Consider the following 19043-nt stretch of genomic DNA (forward strand, 5'->3'; position numbering starts at 1 on the left):
TTTCCCAATTAATGAAAATGGTGGGAAATATATACACAAACTTTGTTCCATATCATAGAAAACGCATCAACTGCACTCAGCATATGGATCAGGCTTCCAAGAAACATATCTTCTCTATTTGGCAGTTAAGTCTAGATGCAAATATGGTCCCTAAATCAGGCATTCCTCCAAATATTTGACAATCAATTGTGAATATATTTGGATCTATTTTCCACTCAGTATTTGTCATGGTCACAGCATACTATCCTGTGTCTGCCTCAATTTTTTGACTTACCTGGGATATGAGCAAGCTGGACAGCCATATATTCTCTCTCACTACACCAATACCAGATTTCCCTAGCTAACAAGTTACACTGGGAGTTTTTCCCACCCATGTGATTAATGTAAGCATATAGCTGTGGTGTTATACTAAGTTCATTCTTATGTGGACCAGCTTTTGAGATTATTGTACATAAGTGTCAGTAAAACAAACCATGCTGCTCTATGTTCAAGGTAGTTGAAAAAAAATTTATGATCAAGTGATTCAGTTTTTGACCATTACCAACCTGTTTTTTCTGCATGTGACTGTTAGTCATATATAACAACTTCCCCCCCCATCCTGTTTTGGATAGGCTTCAATGCGCTAACAGATAGTTCATTTCCAGTTCATTGAATCTCTGTTCAAGCCGCGGAAATAGATCATGTACATCTTCGATATTTCACGGGCTGCTGTCAATTTGGTGTGGTTAAGTGTTAACAGATGGGCAGGTTGTTTAGTCCTTTGATGTACAATGTACATCGATTAAAGGTATACTGATATTGACTAAGAGTTGCTTTTGAAGTTGGGCAGCACGGTCACTGTAACCTTCAAATAGAGTCTCTGCCGGCATGCGATTGGTCAGTTTTCCCCTCCTGAACCGCCTTCAGTTTTGCTACGATACATTCTAAGGGTCGATATAACTAACGAGTGACAGTAATTCCTAATTATTTGTAGAGTTATAAACTTTCGTATTACACCTCTTAATGGCCTTAAATCTGCTTCAGTAACAGTTTAATCATTTGACCTTGGTCGATGGTAATAAACTATACCACGTTTTGAAGAATTCAAATACATAGAAATGCGAACGTTACGTCAATGTAAGAAAGATGTATATGTTAGCGAAATAAAATTTTGCATGTCAGTTACCACGTTTCCTAGTCTGTCATTTTTGAATAAAAGTGGTCTTCTTCTTTTGACTTTTTTTTTCAGCTCATACCATTGGCATTTATTCCCGTTTTTATTTTTGAATTACACATAATATATACCTCACTTAATTTGATACCCTATTTTATGGTAATTCACCTGAAACAGCGGTATGGAAAGTTTTTTTTCCATAATAAAGTAAATGTATTTTATTCAAAGAAAAAACCAAACGGGAAGCAATGTCAATATTATAATTTGAAAATTGAAAACCAAAATAATGGAAAATCCAAAGAGGACGAAAATGCATAAAATTCTCTCAGGCTAAATACTAAATCAGACACAGTCAAGCATCAATGTATCGAAGTTCAAGGGACCGACAGAAAAACTTCGAATGTTTCGAATTTTTTTACCATGACCAACTGTGGCAGTATGTTTAAAAGTATCTCATCCAACATGATCACATAACAATGTCTTTTCTGTAATGTTTTAATTACAATAAATGGAGTTATCCATGCACATGTGCAGAAACATAAATATATATCTTACAAACCTATTTCCTAACATCAAATGACATCAATTGATTCGCTTGACATGTTCTCTCACAACAGAAACAATTACATACTACATACCCAAGAAATCCCCCTTATGTCAACTCAAATATTCAAATTATATTTTATCACCAAGGAAACCAATTCTTGACGAATCATTTTTAATATTACTTTGCTTTTATTTTATGAAAATTCTTTAAACAAATAACTCCTTTTTCAAGCTTTGAAATGGAATGTTTAGCTCACATAACTTTACAATCCCTTAAAATGCACTTGGACTCTTCCAATTCTCTTGCTTGGAACAACCAATTCTCATAATGAGGGGTGAAAAAAGTTAATCTCGCAATGAACTTAAGCATATCTTTAATATATAATGATTGCACATGAAAAGACTTAATATGATAACTTTTTTTTCCAGATATGATTGTTTTTATGTTCATACTAAATACCTTATCACAACACCAAATTCATTAACCTAAAACTGTACACTGAAGTTGAATTACGATCAACATAATCGCAAATAAATCTAGACTTCTTAAACAAAATTTCTTGCACATTTTCCTACAAAGTAGATGCCACAAAATCTCTCATAAATAATGTTTCCGTTCATGTTGCGTTAAAAATGAATGATGTGGAAACTTGTTAAAATTTACAATACAAGATCATATTTGCTCTTGCGAAATTCTAGTTGTTCTAAATGTGATTTCCGTGTTTCAAGGATAATAACTAGCGGACAAGTGGAGTCTGTTTCAGTTGAAGCAGAATTCCTCGCAATCTCGATATATCTTTTGTGTTTTTAGAATTTTTGGGGTTGAATTCGCAGAGTCTGCAGATTTTCTCCCATTCTCCTCCTGGCTGTGTCTCATCTCTGTCCTTCACAAATGCTTCCTCAGCCGCCCTGTAACACAGAAGCACTATTTAATACATACATAAATTTAACTCATTCACCCCTGGATTTCGTAATGGACTGGTCTAGTCTTTGATTTAGAAGATCCTAAATGTGTCTTCAGGGGTGAACGAGTTAATTAGACAGCAATAATTTACTTATAATTTATTAATTTATCCATCTAAGTTCCATTGTGCCATTTCAACTAACACAAAAAGACATTGACATTACTTGTTACAACAATGTCTCAATAATCATTTTTGTTAAATTTTGCTTTAAGTACAGTAACATAAGAGGCTTCATTTGTAGCAAACATATGCAGCAAGTACCACTATTATGTTCAACTCTGTAGCAAATTCTCTTTAGCACAAAGGTATAAATACTTCAATCTTAACATTATAACACATATGGAATGGTTCATATATGCTTGCTGTAAAATTACTCTTAATATGCTAATTGTACGCTTAGTACGTACCTATTACTAAATCTATTTTTATGTACAGTTTTCACTTGTATAATGCATATGGTCTTTGGTGGATATATTTTGAGATTTAAAAAAAAGCAAAAAAAATTGCAAATTTCAATACCATGAGCAATTCCACTTTTACATTATTCTGTTAGAGGTATTGACATTTGACTGTATGTACTAAGTCGTTTTAACGTAACGGATTTGGTTGGGAAAATACTAATTGACATTAATTCATGTACTAGACATTTCACCACACCAAATCTATTTGATTTCAGTATAAAAAGCAAAAGCTTCCAGGAGCCCTCTACATACATGTATTGATATCTGAATAGATCCAGAGCCCTGACCTAACTATAAATACAGTAGTATCTAGATATGTACGTCGTTTCACCCACAGCCATTAATTTTTACACGTACGTACAACATATATCGGTAAGACATGCAAACAAATTCCTTATATCCATGCTCCGTTACCCACGCTAACCAGCAATTTTACGCTTCACATCCAAATCATATTGACATAATTATCTATATATATTCCTTTTGTAGGTTATTCCAACCTTGCATATTTCATAGTTATTTTTCACTACATGTAGGTATTGATTGTGACGTCATTAATTTGTGAACAATGATGCTATTTGATGGTACGCTAAAAAATACAGAAAGTAACAATCAATACCTATACTCATGCCCATAAGGGCAGATAACTCAGAAATATACAGAATAGGATCGCAGTGACCAAGTGGTTAAGGTGTCTGACATTTCCATTAATGACATCACTTCCCATGATTTTTATTTACTTTTTACTTTTCACAATTTCCCACCAAAAAAACAAGCTTCATGTAGGACAACAAGTAGGATCAACTAACTTGATTTAATGATTCTTTAGCTATCAGACACTGAAACCCATGGGTCACCAAGACACAGGCATGAAAGACTTCTAGTATTCAAGTGGTACATTGTCATATAATCCTGACTTCTAGCATTTGGTACCATCACCATTTGCTTTGAGCCTATAACTAGCTTTAGAGATCTTACACCTTACATTTTAAGCTAGAGGACGTAAAGTCTTGTACCTTCACTCAGAGATTAACCAAAGAGAGATGGATTCACACAAATTTACTGAACACATTTAATACATGTTAATCCAGAACTTTGAGTTTTTATCATGATATCATAGATTTAAAAGATACATTTTATCAACCTATTTGTACTTGAATGGTATACAGTACATGTAAGTTTTAATAATGGCGTTTTCACGCACTCCTTTTTTCATTGGCCGATATTAATTCAAACTGAAATATCAACTGACATCACTTGATTCCAAAAGCATTATGTAATTTAGAAGTTACCTTTTTCTATGAAATAAACATGTTAAATATGATCTAAAAAATATGTGTGAACCCTCTGGCAGCCTTCTGTTGCCTTTATTTCTAACGGAAGTGATTCTTTTTTAACAAATGAATAATTCTTAAACCAAGAAGGAAATAAACGGGATGCAAGGCTGCAACCAGGTTTATAAGAAATCATTGACAAAGAAACCTGTGCTTTTACCTCCTGGTGAAGCTTGTGACAAATAATAAAAATAATTTCACAATGGTAACTTAGGATTGATGAACCAGGTGTAAAACTAAGGGCAACAACTCCACATTACATAAAATAATAAGGTATCAATTAATAAATTATCAAATAATCATTTCATTGGTAGGGTGACAACATTTAGGTAAAATTCATACAATAAATAACATAAATCAATGACCCCTTGTAATATCAAAATGAACTGTTCCCGTTTTTAAATTGGAAGAGTTCAAATATAGTTTAAGGGTGAGTGATGACTTCATAGAAAGTCAAAATCTTCAAATTTAGCCGTGACTTCACTAGTCCAGTGTGTTCAATATTTAATTATAACTATCCTGCTGACTGGTACTGTAAATAATTATTAGGAAAGCCTTCATAGGTCATGACACTGGTCATGAGTTTAATATTATATTGGACATTTTTTTTAATTATCTGTTAATGAACGGACAGTGAAACTATGTTAATATGAACTTTTTTCTTTCTCATTGTTTAGTCAAATCATATCGTAAAGTCAGTTATTTTTTGCGGGTCCAATACGAGATTTGGACTAAAAATGAAAAGATTAAATTTAAGCAGCTTTACATATATAATTCATCCATTTCTCATCTTTTTGTGACCTACGAAATGGTCATGAAACCACAAGAATATTAATCAAGCAAAAATAACAGGCTGTACTGTATCCTGATAAAATTACATTGACATTATAGGTTTACTATTCTTTGTCATCAAAATTTCTTTAAGCAAAATATAAATTAATGTATATTAATGAAGCATAAAAATGTCCATGTCTTTGTAGTTTCTGAATAAATATATCTAGTTCCTTGATTGTGAGTATGAGCTCTGAACAAATATGCATTAAAAGTGTTCCATTTTTGGAGGCTATGTACCCTGGTAAACATATTAAGTACAAGTTTTGACTAACTATTACAATAAAAACAATATTGAACACTGGTCCGAGTACTACCGACTAACAAGTCATACTCACATGTTCCCTCGGCTGGTTGGGGATAGACACACAGATATCAACTACTCTACCTCAAATTCATTCTCAAAATATTCAAATCAGGTCACAACTTCTCGAAACTGACTAAAGTCAAAACTTGAGTTTTGAATAAAACTTATGTTAAAAACTCTGACTTAAAGTCAGGTATTTCCAGAAATCAGGGCCAAGTCATTTTCTTGGTGTTTTAATTTATAATGTCAAAATTAAATCTTACCTTAAAATTATTCTTAATTACAGTAACATATATTTAAATCCAAAACACTTACAATGACATCCATTAATATTTTTAATGCAGAGAATTTGATTCCTCCGCAAGCATTCTATAATAATTATGCATGTATGAAGAACTACGTTTATCTTTAATTACCTTAGTCTTAAATAAGTATCTTGCTCTTCAGATATTCTTATTTCAATGATTTTGGTTACTTAGAAAGCATTCTATGAGTTGTATCCAAGAACACATTTTTAAGCAGAATATTTGATCCTCCAATAAGCATTCTAGAGTATGCATGTGAACAAGTATATATGTATGAAGAACTAGGCTTATTTTGAATTAATTTTGGTCATCAGAAAATCTTACTTCAATGCATGTAACTTGATTTTACTTACAAATGACAATAATTTGTCAAAATTTAACAGAAGAGCAATTTGTAATTTTTGTTGTTGAAATTCCTTCTGACAAAATTCCTGTGCCAGAATGTCAATAAATCAGGCATATACATGCTTCTTGCCTGATCACAAAAACAACTATTTCTTTTTTCAAATAATCAAATCACTTTATTTGTACTTTTCACAGGATCTATATCTTTTTTCCAAATAGTTTCTTTTGAAAAAAGATGAGATTACATCATAAATCTACCAATGATCTGACAAGCCTTTTCACTATTAACTTCAGTTTTATCAATTATCAAACTATTATTTACATGGGAAGTTCTTAGAAATATTCTTTATTCTAAATTTTCAAGAGAACAAAAATCATCAAAATTTTGATAATGTAAAGTAAGTTTGGTTGTCTTTTCATGTTTTTGAGAAAAAAGTTGTACCCTTCTAAATACAATATTAATCCAGAATTAGATTCCCAACCAAAACTTTTATACAGGCCAAGTACCTAGTCACCAACACTCACCGGTTATTTTCCTTGGTTTTTTCTAATTGTTCTTGGTTGTGTTTGTACCAGTCGTCGAGTTCCTTCTTCGCTGCATCCCTCATTTCCTGTTGTTTCTTCTCCTCTTCCTTGTCTGGTATGGGAAACATAGTTTACCACATAATGACCATAGAATTGCAGTAATGGGTACAAACAGTCAACCTTATGTCTATAAAGATCAATTATATTTTCAAGAAAAGACTTCTGAATTTTTCCAGTCGACCTTGCACAAATTCACATAAAAACACTAACAGCTATACATGTATTACCATTTCTATTGATATTCTTATACCATATAGCAAAAATTTCGTAATTTTGACACAAAAAGAAAAAATTCTAAATTTACAAGATTTTAAAAATTTTTTCCAATGCAATTTCTGAGTGTAGTTATTGAAGCAAGCTCTCTCATCATTTCATATTTTTTTTGTAGGTTCCCCTAGGGCCCTAAGTTGTGCATATTGCATTTTGGGGATCCGAATCGGTCAACATAGTTGGACGACTGGTAGCCATTTTGGATTTTGATAGCTAAAGTTTTTCAATTTTGGGCCCCTTGCGTTGTGCATATTGCAATTTTAGGGACGGGATTGATGTCAACAAGATGGCCGCCAGGCAGCCATTTGGATTTTGATAGTTAAAGTTTGTTAACGCTAATTCTCAGAAAGTACTCAAAGGGATCTCTTTCAAAATTTCATTTGTAGTTTCCCTAGGGCCCTAGTTGTGCATAATGTATTTTGGGACGGATCGGGTCAACAAGATGGCCGCCCAGACCGCCATACTTGGATCTTGATAGTTAAAGTTTGTTACCCGCTATTTCTCAGAAAGTACTGAAAGGGATCTCTCTCAAATTTTATATGTAGGTTCCCCTAGGGCCCTAGTTGTGCATATTGCATTTTGGGACAGATCGGTCAACAAGATGGCCGCCAGGCCGCCATCTTGGATTATGACAATTGAAGTTTGTTACCGCTATTTCTCAGAAAGTACCAAAGGGATCTCTCTCAAATTTCATATGTAGGTTCCCCTAGGGCCCTAGTTGTGCATATTGCATTATGGGACGGATCGGTCAACAAGATGGCCGCCAGGCCGCCATCTTGGATTTTGACAATTGAAGTTTGTTACCGCTATTTCTCAGAAAGTAATGAAGCAATCTCTCTCAAATTTCATATGTAGGTTCCCCTAGGGCCTAAGTTGTGCATATTGCATTTTGGGACCGATCGGTCAACAAGATGGCCGACAGAGGTAGCCATCTTGGATTTTGATAGCTAAAGTTTGTTATTACCTCTGCTATTTCTCAGAAAGTACTGAAGGGATCTCTTTCAAATTTCATTTGAAGGTTCCCCTAGGGCCCCTTGTTGTGCATATTGCATTTTAGGACGGATTGGTCAACAAGATGGCCCGCCAGGCAGCCATCTTGGATTTTGATAGTTAAAGTTTGTTAACGCTAATTCTCAGAAAGTACTCAAGGGATCTCTTTCAAATTTCATTTGTAGTTTCCCTAGGGCCCTAGATTGTGCATAATGTATTTTTGGGATCGGATTGGTCAACAGATGGACCGCCAGACCGCCATCTTGGATTCTTGATAGTTAAAGTTTGTTACCGCTATTTCTCAGAAAGTACTGAAGGGATCTCTCTCAAATATTATATGTAATGTTCTCCTAGGACCTTAGTTGTGCATATTGCAATTTTTTGGGACAGATTGTGTCAACAAGATGGCCAACTGGTAGCCATCTGGATTTTGATAGTTGAAGTTTTGTTTACAAGCTATTTTTTTTTTCTAAAAAAGTAATGAGGTGATATGTTTCATATTTCATATATGGTTGTATGTGTTGATAAAAGTTTGAAAAGCAGTAAGAAAAGATCCCTCTTTCCATTGTCAGACGTAGATCAAACATTGGTGGGCGCCAAGATCCCTCTGGGATCTCTTGTTCAATATACAATATATTGTAACACCATATTAATATCTCAAAAAATGGCGAAAATGTCATGACCGTGAAAAAAATCTGAGTATTCAGCAGTTGATTTTACTGTACATGTGATACATAATAAATGTGCTTATTTCTACATAAATGATTCATTTTTATCATTGGAATACAAGAAGCGTAAAAAACTACAAGAAGTGTTGAATCTATTTTTAGAATCTGACCTTTGGCCTCTAACTTAAGAACCTGTTCCTCTCTCCAGATACGGATCTTTTCTGGCTCTGACCTTTCACGATCCTGTTGGGCGATTATACTATACATATCAGATGGCCCATTGGTCTGAAACAAAAAAATTCAAAATTGAGTGATTCTCCGATTAGTCAAGAAATATACACACTAATTGTTTAAATACTAAGGATATCATAATTCTATACAAAAAATACTATTAAATTAAATTAATTAATTTTAAATTAGAACACATTCATGTACAATTGTACAACAAGCTTGCTAAATATATAAGCATGCTTTTAATTTTACAATGAACATTACAGTGGTTATTCAACTTTTAAAACATATCATGCAATTATATTTATATAAAAATAGTAAGTTTTCTTTCCATCAGAAATTGTTATATTTTTTATATACAGACTCTAGTAAAGTAATTTAATCAAGATTTGGTAAACATTATCAAACAGTCTAACTATATAATTGCACTTAATACACAATATTCAAGCACAGAATAAAAAGCATAAAGAACAGATTCCTGAAAAAGAAAACTCCAAGGAAAGTTGTTTTCCAACAACTTTGATTAATATTTGAACATCCCCTCCTTTTATGAATATACATGTAAATGACTGGATACCAAAAGCACATCAACTTACTTTTCCATCAATTTCTTACAACTAAGATTAACTGTTAAGTTTAACTTTTAAGAATGTAATCTATGACACAATAAGAATATCTTGTCTGAGAGTTGAAAAGTACAAAGGATAAAATCTTTAAAAAAGTCATGTGAATTAATGAATTTTAATGATATGATGAATTGGTTCATGAGATCTTGAATTTGTAAGTATGAAAGATATTTTTTTATTCATTATTTGCCCCCATCACCCAACCTTGACTCCAGGGCCTGGAAACAACTAAAAACATTTTGTAAACTGCATTGTGTGATGTATTTCAGCAGTCACAGATAAAAAGTGGAAATCCATAACGGAAATTGTGAAAAGACATATTGCAATTTTACTTCCACACATGTTAAAGAAATGTTTAATTTTGAACACCTGTGCATAATATTTATCAGCAAAATATTGATATCACTGCGACATTTACAAACAAATTCATGACAGAGGCTTGGAACACAGGGGAGACAACTCTACAACCAAGGTTAGGGGATCAGGGGAGACAACTCTACATCAAATCTGTTATACCTTGTTAGATTTCCCTTTCTCTCCCAATCTGACACACTGACAATAACATATAACATTGTTAATAAAATCCTTTGTTGTAATTTATCTCAGAGGATTGAGTTATTACTTCCAAAAATGACAATTTTTCTACAAATTACATAATAGTGCCTAATTAACACAAAACATAACTATAAAAAAATTTTAATTCGCACTTTAAGTGCATGCGCAATCAGTACTTAATTCCTATTACATTTAACGGAATTTTTGTCGGGATGCAATTAATTATTTTTCATATTTTTAACTTGAAGTAAAATTAGAAGCTCAAACTTTTCAATGGTGGTAATGGTGTAAAGTAAGTAACTTTTGTAACAGAAGAAAAATACTAAATCGTCTGCTCCTGTTTTTAGTAGTGAAAAAAATACCATTTGTCAGTGGTGGAGCATCTTTAACATTTCCATTTCACAAGAGACAAAGACTTTTATTTTTTTTAAAGGCATTATTCACAGAAAATAAGAAAGAAATGAAATATTTCAAGAAGAAAGCAGAAAAAACTTCTTTTTCTACTAAGAATTCATATGCAGTACCTAAAAAATTTACAGACACAATCCGGTAACAAGACTAAAACTATGAAACAAGAGGAACATTGCTCTTTAATGACAAACACTATCATCAATATTTCTTATGGCCATAACAGTTATAAAGAATTTTGAATACCTCTTAAAATTTTGTTCAGGTTGGGAAGTTGTTATTGATATTGTTACACGACCAGTGACTGTTTAACGTTTCAATGACTAGGAGGATATCACCTTCATCATCAAACATGACATTTTGATGACTATGCGTATTACAAATTTTATGAAGTTGATATATCCTTTGGACGACTGTAATGTATTTATGCGTAATTAGGCATTTGCCCCGTTTCATGCACCCTTCTGGAGCCCCACTGAGACCCTGAAAACCAAATACTTGCTTTTTGAAAAGGAGACGTTCATTACTATATAACATGTCAATATAAATTTGGTCATTGCATAAGTGTACGTTACAGAACCCATCGTTTGAACATAGCCAAAAAATAAACAAGAGGACCCCACCTTGTAACCAGGTTTTGTAATGCCAAGTTTGTTCTGAATACAGGTTCGATTGATTTCTCTCTCTTTTCTGAAGAATTTTAATTTACATGTAACCTCTAAATCCCTGATTAGGCCCACCCCTCCTGCCCCAGGGGGTCAGATCAAGAATTTTATACAAGTTCTGGTTCCCATTCCCCCAAGGATGTTTAGCGGCCAAATTTTGGTCACATCCAAGCAAAACTCTAGGCAATTTCTTTTAGCAATTTTATAGGGATTTACCTCATATTTCCCCTATTTGAAGTTCTGTTTCCCCTTCCCCCAAGGATGTATTGTGGCCAAAATTGTTACAATCCATACAGAACTCTATGCCCAAATTCCATGCCGGAACTCTGTTGACTAGTAGCGATTTAAAAGGATTTAATTTTCCCTCAAGGCATCCGCCCCTCCAGCCCCGCTGGGGGGCCAGAGCCAAAATTTATACAAGTTTTCTGTTCCCCCTTCCCCCAAGGATGTTTGTGGCCAAATTTGGTTACAATCCATTGCAGAACAAACTAGGACAAATAGCGATTTATAGGAATTTACCTCTAGTTCCCCGTATTGGGCCCCCCCCCCTAAATCCCCGCCTCTCCTTGCCCTGGGGGTCAGAGCCAAAATTGTATACAAGTTCTGTTCCCCTTCCCTCAAGGATGTTTTGTGGCCAAATTTTGGTTACAAATCCATGCAGAACTGCCAAGACCGACGTGTAGCGTTTTAGCAGGATTTAACTCTATTGGTCCCCTATTGGGGGGTTTCCCCGCCCCTCCATGCCGCCCACCGGGGCCAGTAGGCCAAAATTTATAAAAGTTCTGTGTTCCCTTCCCCCACATGATGTTTGTGGCCAAAATTTGGTTCAATCCATCATGCAGAACTCTATGACAAGTAGCATTTAAAGGATTTACCTCTACTGTTTCCCCTATTGGGCCCCGCCCCTTCCTTCCCCTGGGTTGATCAAGCCAAAATTTATACAAGTACTGTTCTCCCCTTCCCCCAAGGATTTTGTATGGCTGGAAATTTTGGTTACATCCATGCCAAACACCTAGGACAAGTAGCTGATTTTCCAAGGATTTACCTCATTTCCCCTATTGGGGCCCCGCCCCTCCGTATGCCCCCGGGGTGATCAGAGCCAAAGTTATACAAGTTTCTAGTTCTCCTCCCCTTCCCCCAAGGATGTTTTGGCCAAATTTGGTTCCAGATTCCTGCAAACTCTATGATCTAGTTGTAGCGATTTAAAGGATTTAAACCTCTAGATTTTCCCCTATTGGGCCCCGCCCCTCCTGTCCCCAGGGGGGTTGTCAGAGCCAAAATTTATTACAAGTTCTGTTCCCCTTACCCCAAGGATGTATTTGTGGCCAAATTTGGTTCCAATCCATGCAGAACTCTATGGGACTAGTAGCGATTTAGTAAAAGGATTTACCTCTATTTCCCCTATTGGTAAACCCCGCCCCTCCTGCGCCCAGGGGGATCAGAGCCAAAATTTATACAAGATCTGTTCCCCTTCCCCCCGAAGGATGTTTGAGGGTCTGATTTTGTTTAACAATCCGATGCCAAACTCTAAGGACAAGGTAGCGATTTAAAGGATTTACCTCTATTTCCCCTATTGGGTCCACCCCGCCCCTCCTGCCCCTGGGTGAATCAGAGCCAAAATTTATACAGTACTTGATGTTTCATCCTCTACCCCCAAGGATGTTTGTGGCTGATTTTGGATACATTCCAAGCCAAACTCTAGGACAATTGATAATGTAGAGATTTAAAGGATGTTTTACCTCTATTTCACCCCTATTGGCCTCCCCGCCCCACCTGCCCCCCCTGGGGATCAGGAGCTCAAAGTTTTTAGTACAAGTTCTGTACCCCTTCCCCAAGGAATGCTTGTGAGCCAAATTTAGTAAAGCCAATTCCTGCAGAACTCTATGACTAGTAGCGATTTAAAGGAATTTAACCTCTAGATATAGCCCCTGGATTGGGCCCCGCCCCTCCTGCCCCAGGGGGTCGAGGAGCCAAAATATATACAAGTTCTGTTCCCCCTTTTCCCCCAAGGATGTTTTGTCGGCCAAATTGGTTCCAATCCATGCAGAACTCATGATATAAGACTATATCAGCGATTTGAAAGGAGATTTACCTCTATTTGACCCCTATTGGGCCCCCCTGCCCCTCCTGCCCCTGGGGGAATCAGAGCCATAAATTTATACAAGTTCTGTTCGTTCCCAGTCCCCGAAGGGATGGTTTGTTCTGATTTTGGTTACAATCCATTAATTAAGGTCTGAAATATGGATTTTAGTGTGTGCCCCGAAACCTGTCGTTGTGAGCTTAATTGTCAAGATACAGATATGCAGATGGTGTCTTAAATAATAGAAGAGATCTCAAAGTAAGAGAAAATAGTGAGAAAGGGAAAAGAAAGGGGAAAAAGAAAGGGGAAAATAGCACCAATTTCAGAAAGAAAAAAAAAGAAAAAAGAAAAGCAAAAAAACCAAGTCCCACACGTAGGTTTCTGCCTCCCATAACCCGTGCGTGGTGACCTTTAGGGGACTCCCGGTGACTGTTTTTACTTGTTTGCAGTATGTACTGTTTGTTATCATTGTGAAAATGGCATCAAACTGAAATCTAGATGCAAACTGCTTTCATAAATGGCATTTGTTATAACCTACTGTCAAAATTGAGTCAGGTTATAATCCTGTCGGCCGTCGAATGGATATATACATTTTGCTATAAATCACATATAAAATATTCACTGGTTGTTTAACAATATCATTACACACAATTATGAGAATTTTATTACCGATGTATGTGAACTTATGTAATTATTGATATTTAAGAAATGTTATCTTTAGGTATGTTTGCTGACAGCTGACATAGACTTTCTCGAAATCAAACACGGTTTTAATATCAAAAAGAATTTTTTTTATTTCTTCCTTTGAACAGTTTTATTTCTAATATGAAATATCTTAAATGTCAATTTTCCATTAATAAGGACAAATTTGCAAATTATTGTTATCTGCCCTTGGGGGTAAATACTGACAGTGACATCATGTTTTTACGACTAAACTTTCAGACAATAAGATGCAAATTTTGAATCGCAAAATAATGACATCACATTGGATACTACACACAAGGGAGAGAACTCCAATATTTAAAGATGGAATAAGCAATCCAAGTGAATTTTGGTCTGTCCATCCCAAGAGTATTTCTTGGTTGGCCTGAATATTACACTTTACTGATGGTGATAAAGGGAGAAGAAACAAACTTTGGTGCAGGAAAAATTAAAGTTCTCACGTTTTGTTCCTTGGCATCAACAAGGGGAGGGGAAATCCCCAAGTCTACAGACCCCCCTCCTGTCTGAAATAATCACACAAATATTGTAATAATTATAACACATTAATGTTTCCTCATGTCTACAGACCCACCTCCTGTCTGAAATAATCACACAAATATTAAAATAGCACCTTTGCTCCAATTTGTTTTTAACCTGTCACTCTATCATATACCGGTAAATCACATAAATTGACAATGAATGCCTAATTTTTAAGGTTTTTGAAAGGAAGTCACTTAAGTCAGTTTTTGTTTCAACATCTCTTCATGGATGAAAAGGGTGTAAGAACTTTGAATGTCAGTTATAACACAAACATAATCTGCAACACCCTGAAATAATATACAATTGGGGGTCCACTGTAGTTTACTTTCAAATCATGTTTCTTGTCCAAACCAGAAACAATTCAGAAGATTTCCTCAAAGAACAACTTGCTGAAAATAATACAATCATGTACCTCTAAAATGTATTGCTTTCAATCCCATTAAAACTACTTTCTACCTCCAATAATAAAATTATACATTACTAGAACTGTAACCTGTTATAACTAAACAACACTTAAACCTTCTGTTCAAATTTAAATGGTTAAAGTTTAATCTAATTAATCTAAACAGCAAGCATGAAGATGACCTGCTCAGCTAGAAAGATTTAAGCAGGACACATGTAAACTTTTTTTGGATGTTTCTACTGTCAAACGATAAAGAGAAGGATATCTAAATTCACTTAATTAACTAAATATACAGTATTTATATAAGCAGCATGCATACACAACTTCTACAGGAAATGTGCTATTTAAAATACCACCACCATCACCATCACCAATATCAACTTTTTTAGAATTAATTAAAAACATTGAGTTTATTTTCATTATACCTACTTTAAGATAGTGAGATTGGTTTGATTAGTTTAAACGTCCTATTAACAGCCAGGGTCATTTTTAAGGATGTGTCAGGTTTTTGTTGGTGGAGGAAAGCCGGAGTACCCGTATGAGGAAAAACCACCGACCAGCGGTCAGAACCTGACAACTGACAACATGCCCCACATAGGATTCGAACTCGCGACCCAGAGGTGGAGGGCATGTGGTTATATGTCGGTACATCTTAACCACTCGGCCACCGCGGCAGATAGTGAGATACTGATGGTAACATCATATAGTCACAAAATAACATCATGGCTCTATGAGTTGAGAATGGAAATTTAATGATTTGATGACAAATGCCTATTCCTTATAATGGGCAAGCAACTGTGCATAAGAGATTTAAGGTGGCCAATTAAGTGTTTAGAATGTCATGACAGTCACATATTACCACAAACCCTCCACCTTCGGGTTGTGAATTTGAACTCCATGTGGGACTATTGTCAAGAATTGTTCTCCTGTTTCTTTGGCTATTTCAACCATCTCAACCTTAAATGGCCTTGGATCTTAAAACTCAAACCATACAATTATGGCAATTTTGCTAGGAATCACTATTATAGCGATAACTTTCAATAAGGAGATGCAATCAGAAAACAAATTATGTGGATAATATAGTAGAAGATTCTTTTTTGGATTAATTTTCTACATCCGTGAGAAAAAAGGTTTCAATATACTACTCATGCATGTAAGATTTTTTTTGTAATGCAAATTTGGAGTTATCTGTCCTTGTGAGTAGGATTTCTGACAATGAATTTTCTGTTGCCCAGTTGACATTTACCCTACCAAAACTGCCAACTGAAAGCATATATAGCGACAATGAGGAGTGGCTCAACAAGTCACCTCAATCTATTGTCAACTGAAAGCACAATGAGAGAATAGGGTACATTTGATGTGTGGAGTAATCAAAAGCAACTCACAAGGGCAGATAACTCTGTATAACTAAATTACTTTGCTCTAATATAAACATATATATGGAAGAATCATTAAACCCTGTCATACCAAGTTTTCTTCAGTAGTTTCCTGTTGTTGATTTGTGGTTTCAAATTCCTATTTGAAGAAAAATTGGGATTTGGTGGCACATATTTATATATGTATATATAATATACATATCAAATTATCATGCACATAACTTGTACTAGGATATTACACATAATGTATATATTTTACATACAACAATTACATACATAAAAATTTGGAGATCACTTAAATGCAATAAACAGTTCTTTTTATTGGAATATCAAATTTTGAAAATGAAGAATAAAAGGTGCACAGTTTGTTTTCTTTTTAAACATTCAAATATCTAATACTTTTTTCATTTTTTTGTGTATACGTAATTATTAATTGAGCTCCAGTGTGTTAAAAATGATGTTAATGATATTATCAGTGTGTTAAAAATGATGTTAATGATATTATATGTAGCTTGTGAGTTATCAAAAAACTATATCCCACAACATGTTAAACAACTACATAAACAATAGTCACAAATATATACTTTACAGCACAAGTTTCAAAATTATTTTTGCTAAATGACATGCTTTGAAGCAGCCCAAAGGTTGAAACATGCTTTTGACCTTGCATTCATTTCTTCATTTCATTTATTGAAAGAAAAATTTATATCAAGTTTTTATTTTTATCTAATTTCCAATCACAAATGTCAATGAATTTATAGCAAAATGATTACAACAAAACCTTTCTTTAATTTTACAACTCAATATGTAGAATACATTTTGTCAAATTCTCATTAAAAAAAACTCCTTATTCTTCAGGTATTACTATCACTGATGATAAAACATGTTAAAACTACTCCTAGACTATCTCATATAAACCATTAACCTGGAGGCAGGTCAGGAGAAAAAAAACTTTGAAGATTACAGAAGAGCAACACACAACTTCTAAGCAACACAGGGATCAATCTAGCTATGATTTACTAATGTTTATGGGTAGTTTTCCCTCAAGGAATTCATTCCCCTCAAGCCTAAACTTCTCCTGAAGATTTGAAAATTCCCCTCTTTGAAGCTAAAAAAATGAACGTTTTTGCAACACTATTTCCCCTTTGACTTATTTTTTGTTAATATTTGAAAATTTTGTTTGCAAATGTCTTCATATTTATCATACTGCATATTTCATCATAAACTCAAACCTTTAATAAATGAGATTAAAATGTCTTGTTTTATTAAATCTAGAAGTAAAATAAATTGTGTTACATTTTACAGCTCTTTTTCTTCAAAATGAACATAATTTTGGATAAATATCAGAGGAGTCATATTCCCCTATATTTTTTTGCCAATTTTTTCCCCCTATTTTGAAAAAGGGTAGTTTTCCCCCAAATCTAGATTAACCCCTGACAGTGTACCATTACTCAATCCTTTTGATGTAATCACAGAATCAAATTACCAGTATCCCCTGATCATGAACTGCCTTCAGTTTTACTATGAGATAGTCAATGGATGGATATACTGTCAGTGATAGTAACCTCTGGAGTATTGAGGATGATTAAAAATGACTTACTGCATTGATCAAATGATTACTCTTACTCATTCGCCCCTAAGAAACATTTAGGCTTTTCCAACAATAAAAGACTAGAGCAGTCCATTATAACATTTCTGGGATGAATGAGTTAATGTAGCTGAATTTACCTGATTGCCTCCCATAAGACCCTGGTCTTCTGTAGCTCCACCAGTAAATGGGTCAAAGTTATCAGCTGTTAAATAAATTATTGTGAAATATTATCATTTTTTTCGTTATGATTGTATTACCTTGTATTCTAAATCCTAATTACATATATGTAACAAATAATGCTATATCTATCTTATCAAGTCTGCCATTTGGAGATGCAGTACAAAAATCTGCATAATTCTTCTTTTTTGAATGAAACAAGCAATTTTTTATGTCAAACAAAAAATCCTATTGCCTATTGACTCAATTTTCTATAGCTATCATAAGGTTTTAATCGTCTAAACTGACTGAGTAATATATAATCTCCTTTGAATTAATTTATTTGTAAGAATAGAGCAACAGCAATATGTTCCGACAAAGGCCATCTGAACACTAACAATATGCTCTATGAGCTAACTGGTCGAATGCGATCCAAAACCGATAATGGCCCTGTACACCAACAGAAATAAAAATATTTATTAGTGGAAATTTAAGATCATTCGTAATCGGTTCGTCATTTCAATAAACTAAATTTCATAAAATATGTCCTGTTTCATGTTTATGGGTATTTCTCATGGCTTAACACTGTCGATCCATGTCAAAACGAGTGTTCCCTAGATTCTTGCAGAATGTGGGCGGATACCGGTAGAAACTAAAATGTGAGACGAAAATTGAAAACAATATGTAGCAAATTACTTTGTTGTTGTGGTGCTGAGGAATCGACGCCGAAGTTATCATCTTCAAGACCAGCCAACTCGGTCTGTTCCCTCGCCAAAAAGGCGGCGGCAGGGTCTTCTTCAGTTTGTTCGGGGTTCAAGAAATCTGCGTCTGCCATCTTGGTACGTTTATCGATTACTACTTCCGGCAAGGTGCGTGGAACTGAATTAAAAGGGCGAATATGATTGGACGAATTTCGGAGGATGAGTAATTTGAATGATAACCTAGAATGA

At 34.6% G+C, this 19043-nt stretch overlaps 1 protein-coding gene across 4 annotated transcripts; it reads right to left on the minus strand.

Moving 5' to 3' along the window:
- Positions 1 to 1634: 1634 nt before the first annotated feature.
- On the minus strand, positions 1635 to 18972 carry LOC138309155 (clathrin light chain A-like). 4 transcript variants are annotated; one of them, XM_069250306.1, is made up of 7 exons: positions 18790 to 18969; positions 18075 to 18139; positions 16438 to 16485; positions 14489 to 14551; positions 8931 to 9045; positions 6773 to 6884; positions 1635 to 2608 (listed from the first exon to the last, which is right to left on the minus strand). In XM_069250306.1, the coding sequence occupies exons 1-7, from the start codon at positions 18926 to 18928 to the stop codon at positions 2437 to 2439; spliced, it is 714 nt and encodes a 237-aa protein (XP_069106407.1). In that variant the 5' UTR covers positions 18929 to 18969; the 3' UTR covers positions 1635 to 2436. The 4 variants fall into 4 exon arrangements, with proteins under 4 accessions (XP_069106407.1, XP_069106408.1, XP_069106409.1 ...); XM_069250310.1 differs by lacking the exon at positions 1635 to 2608 and adding an exon at positions 5409 to 5640 and having other exon boundaries at positions 18790 to 18972; XM_069250307.1 differs by lacking the exon at positions 14489 to 14551 and having other exon boundaries at positions 18790 to 18967.
- Positions 18973 to 19043: the final 71 nt, after the last annotated feature.

This window comes from Argopecten irradians, chromosome 15, assembly GCF_041381155.1.
Source record: "Argopecten irradians isolate NY chromosome 15, Ai_NY, whole genome shotgun sequence".
In the NCBI taxonomy this organism is placed as follows: domain Eukaryota; kingdom Metazoa; phylum Mollusca; class Bivalvia; order Pectinida; family Pectinidae; genus Argopecten; species Argopecten irradians.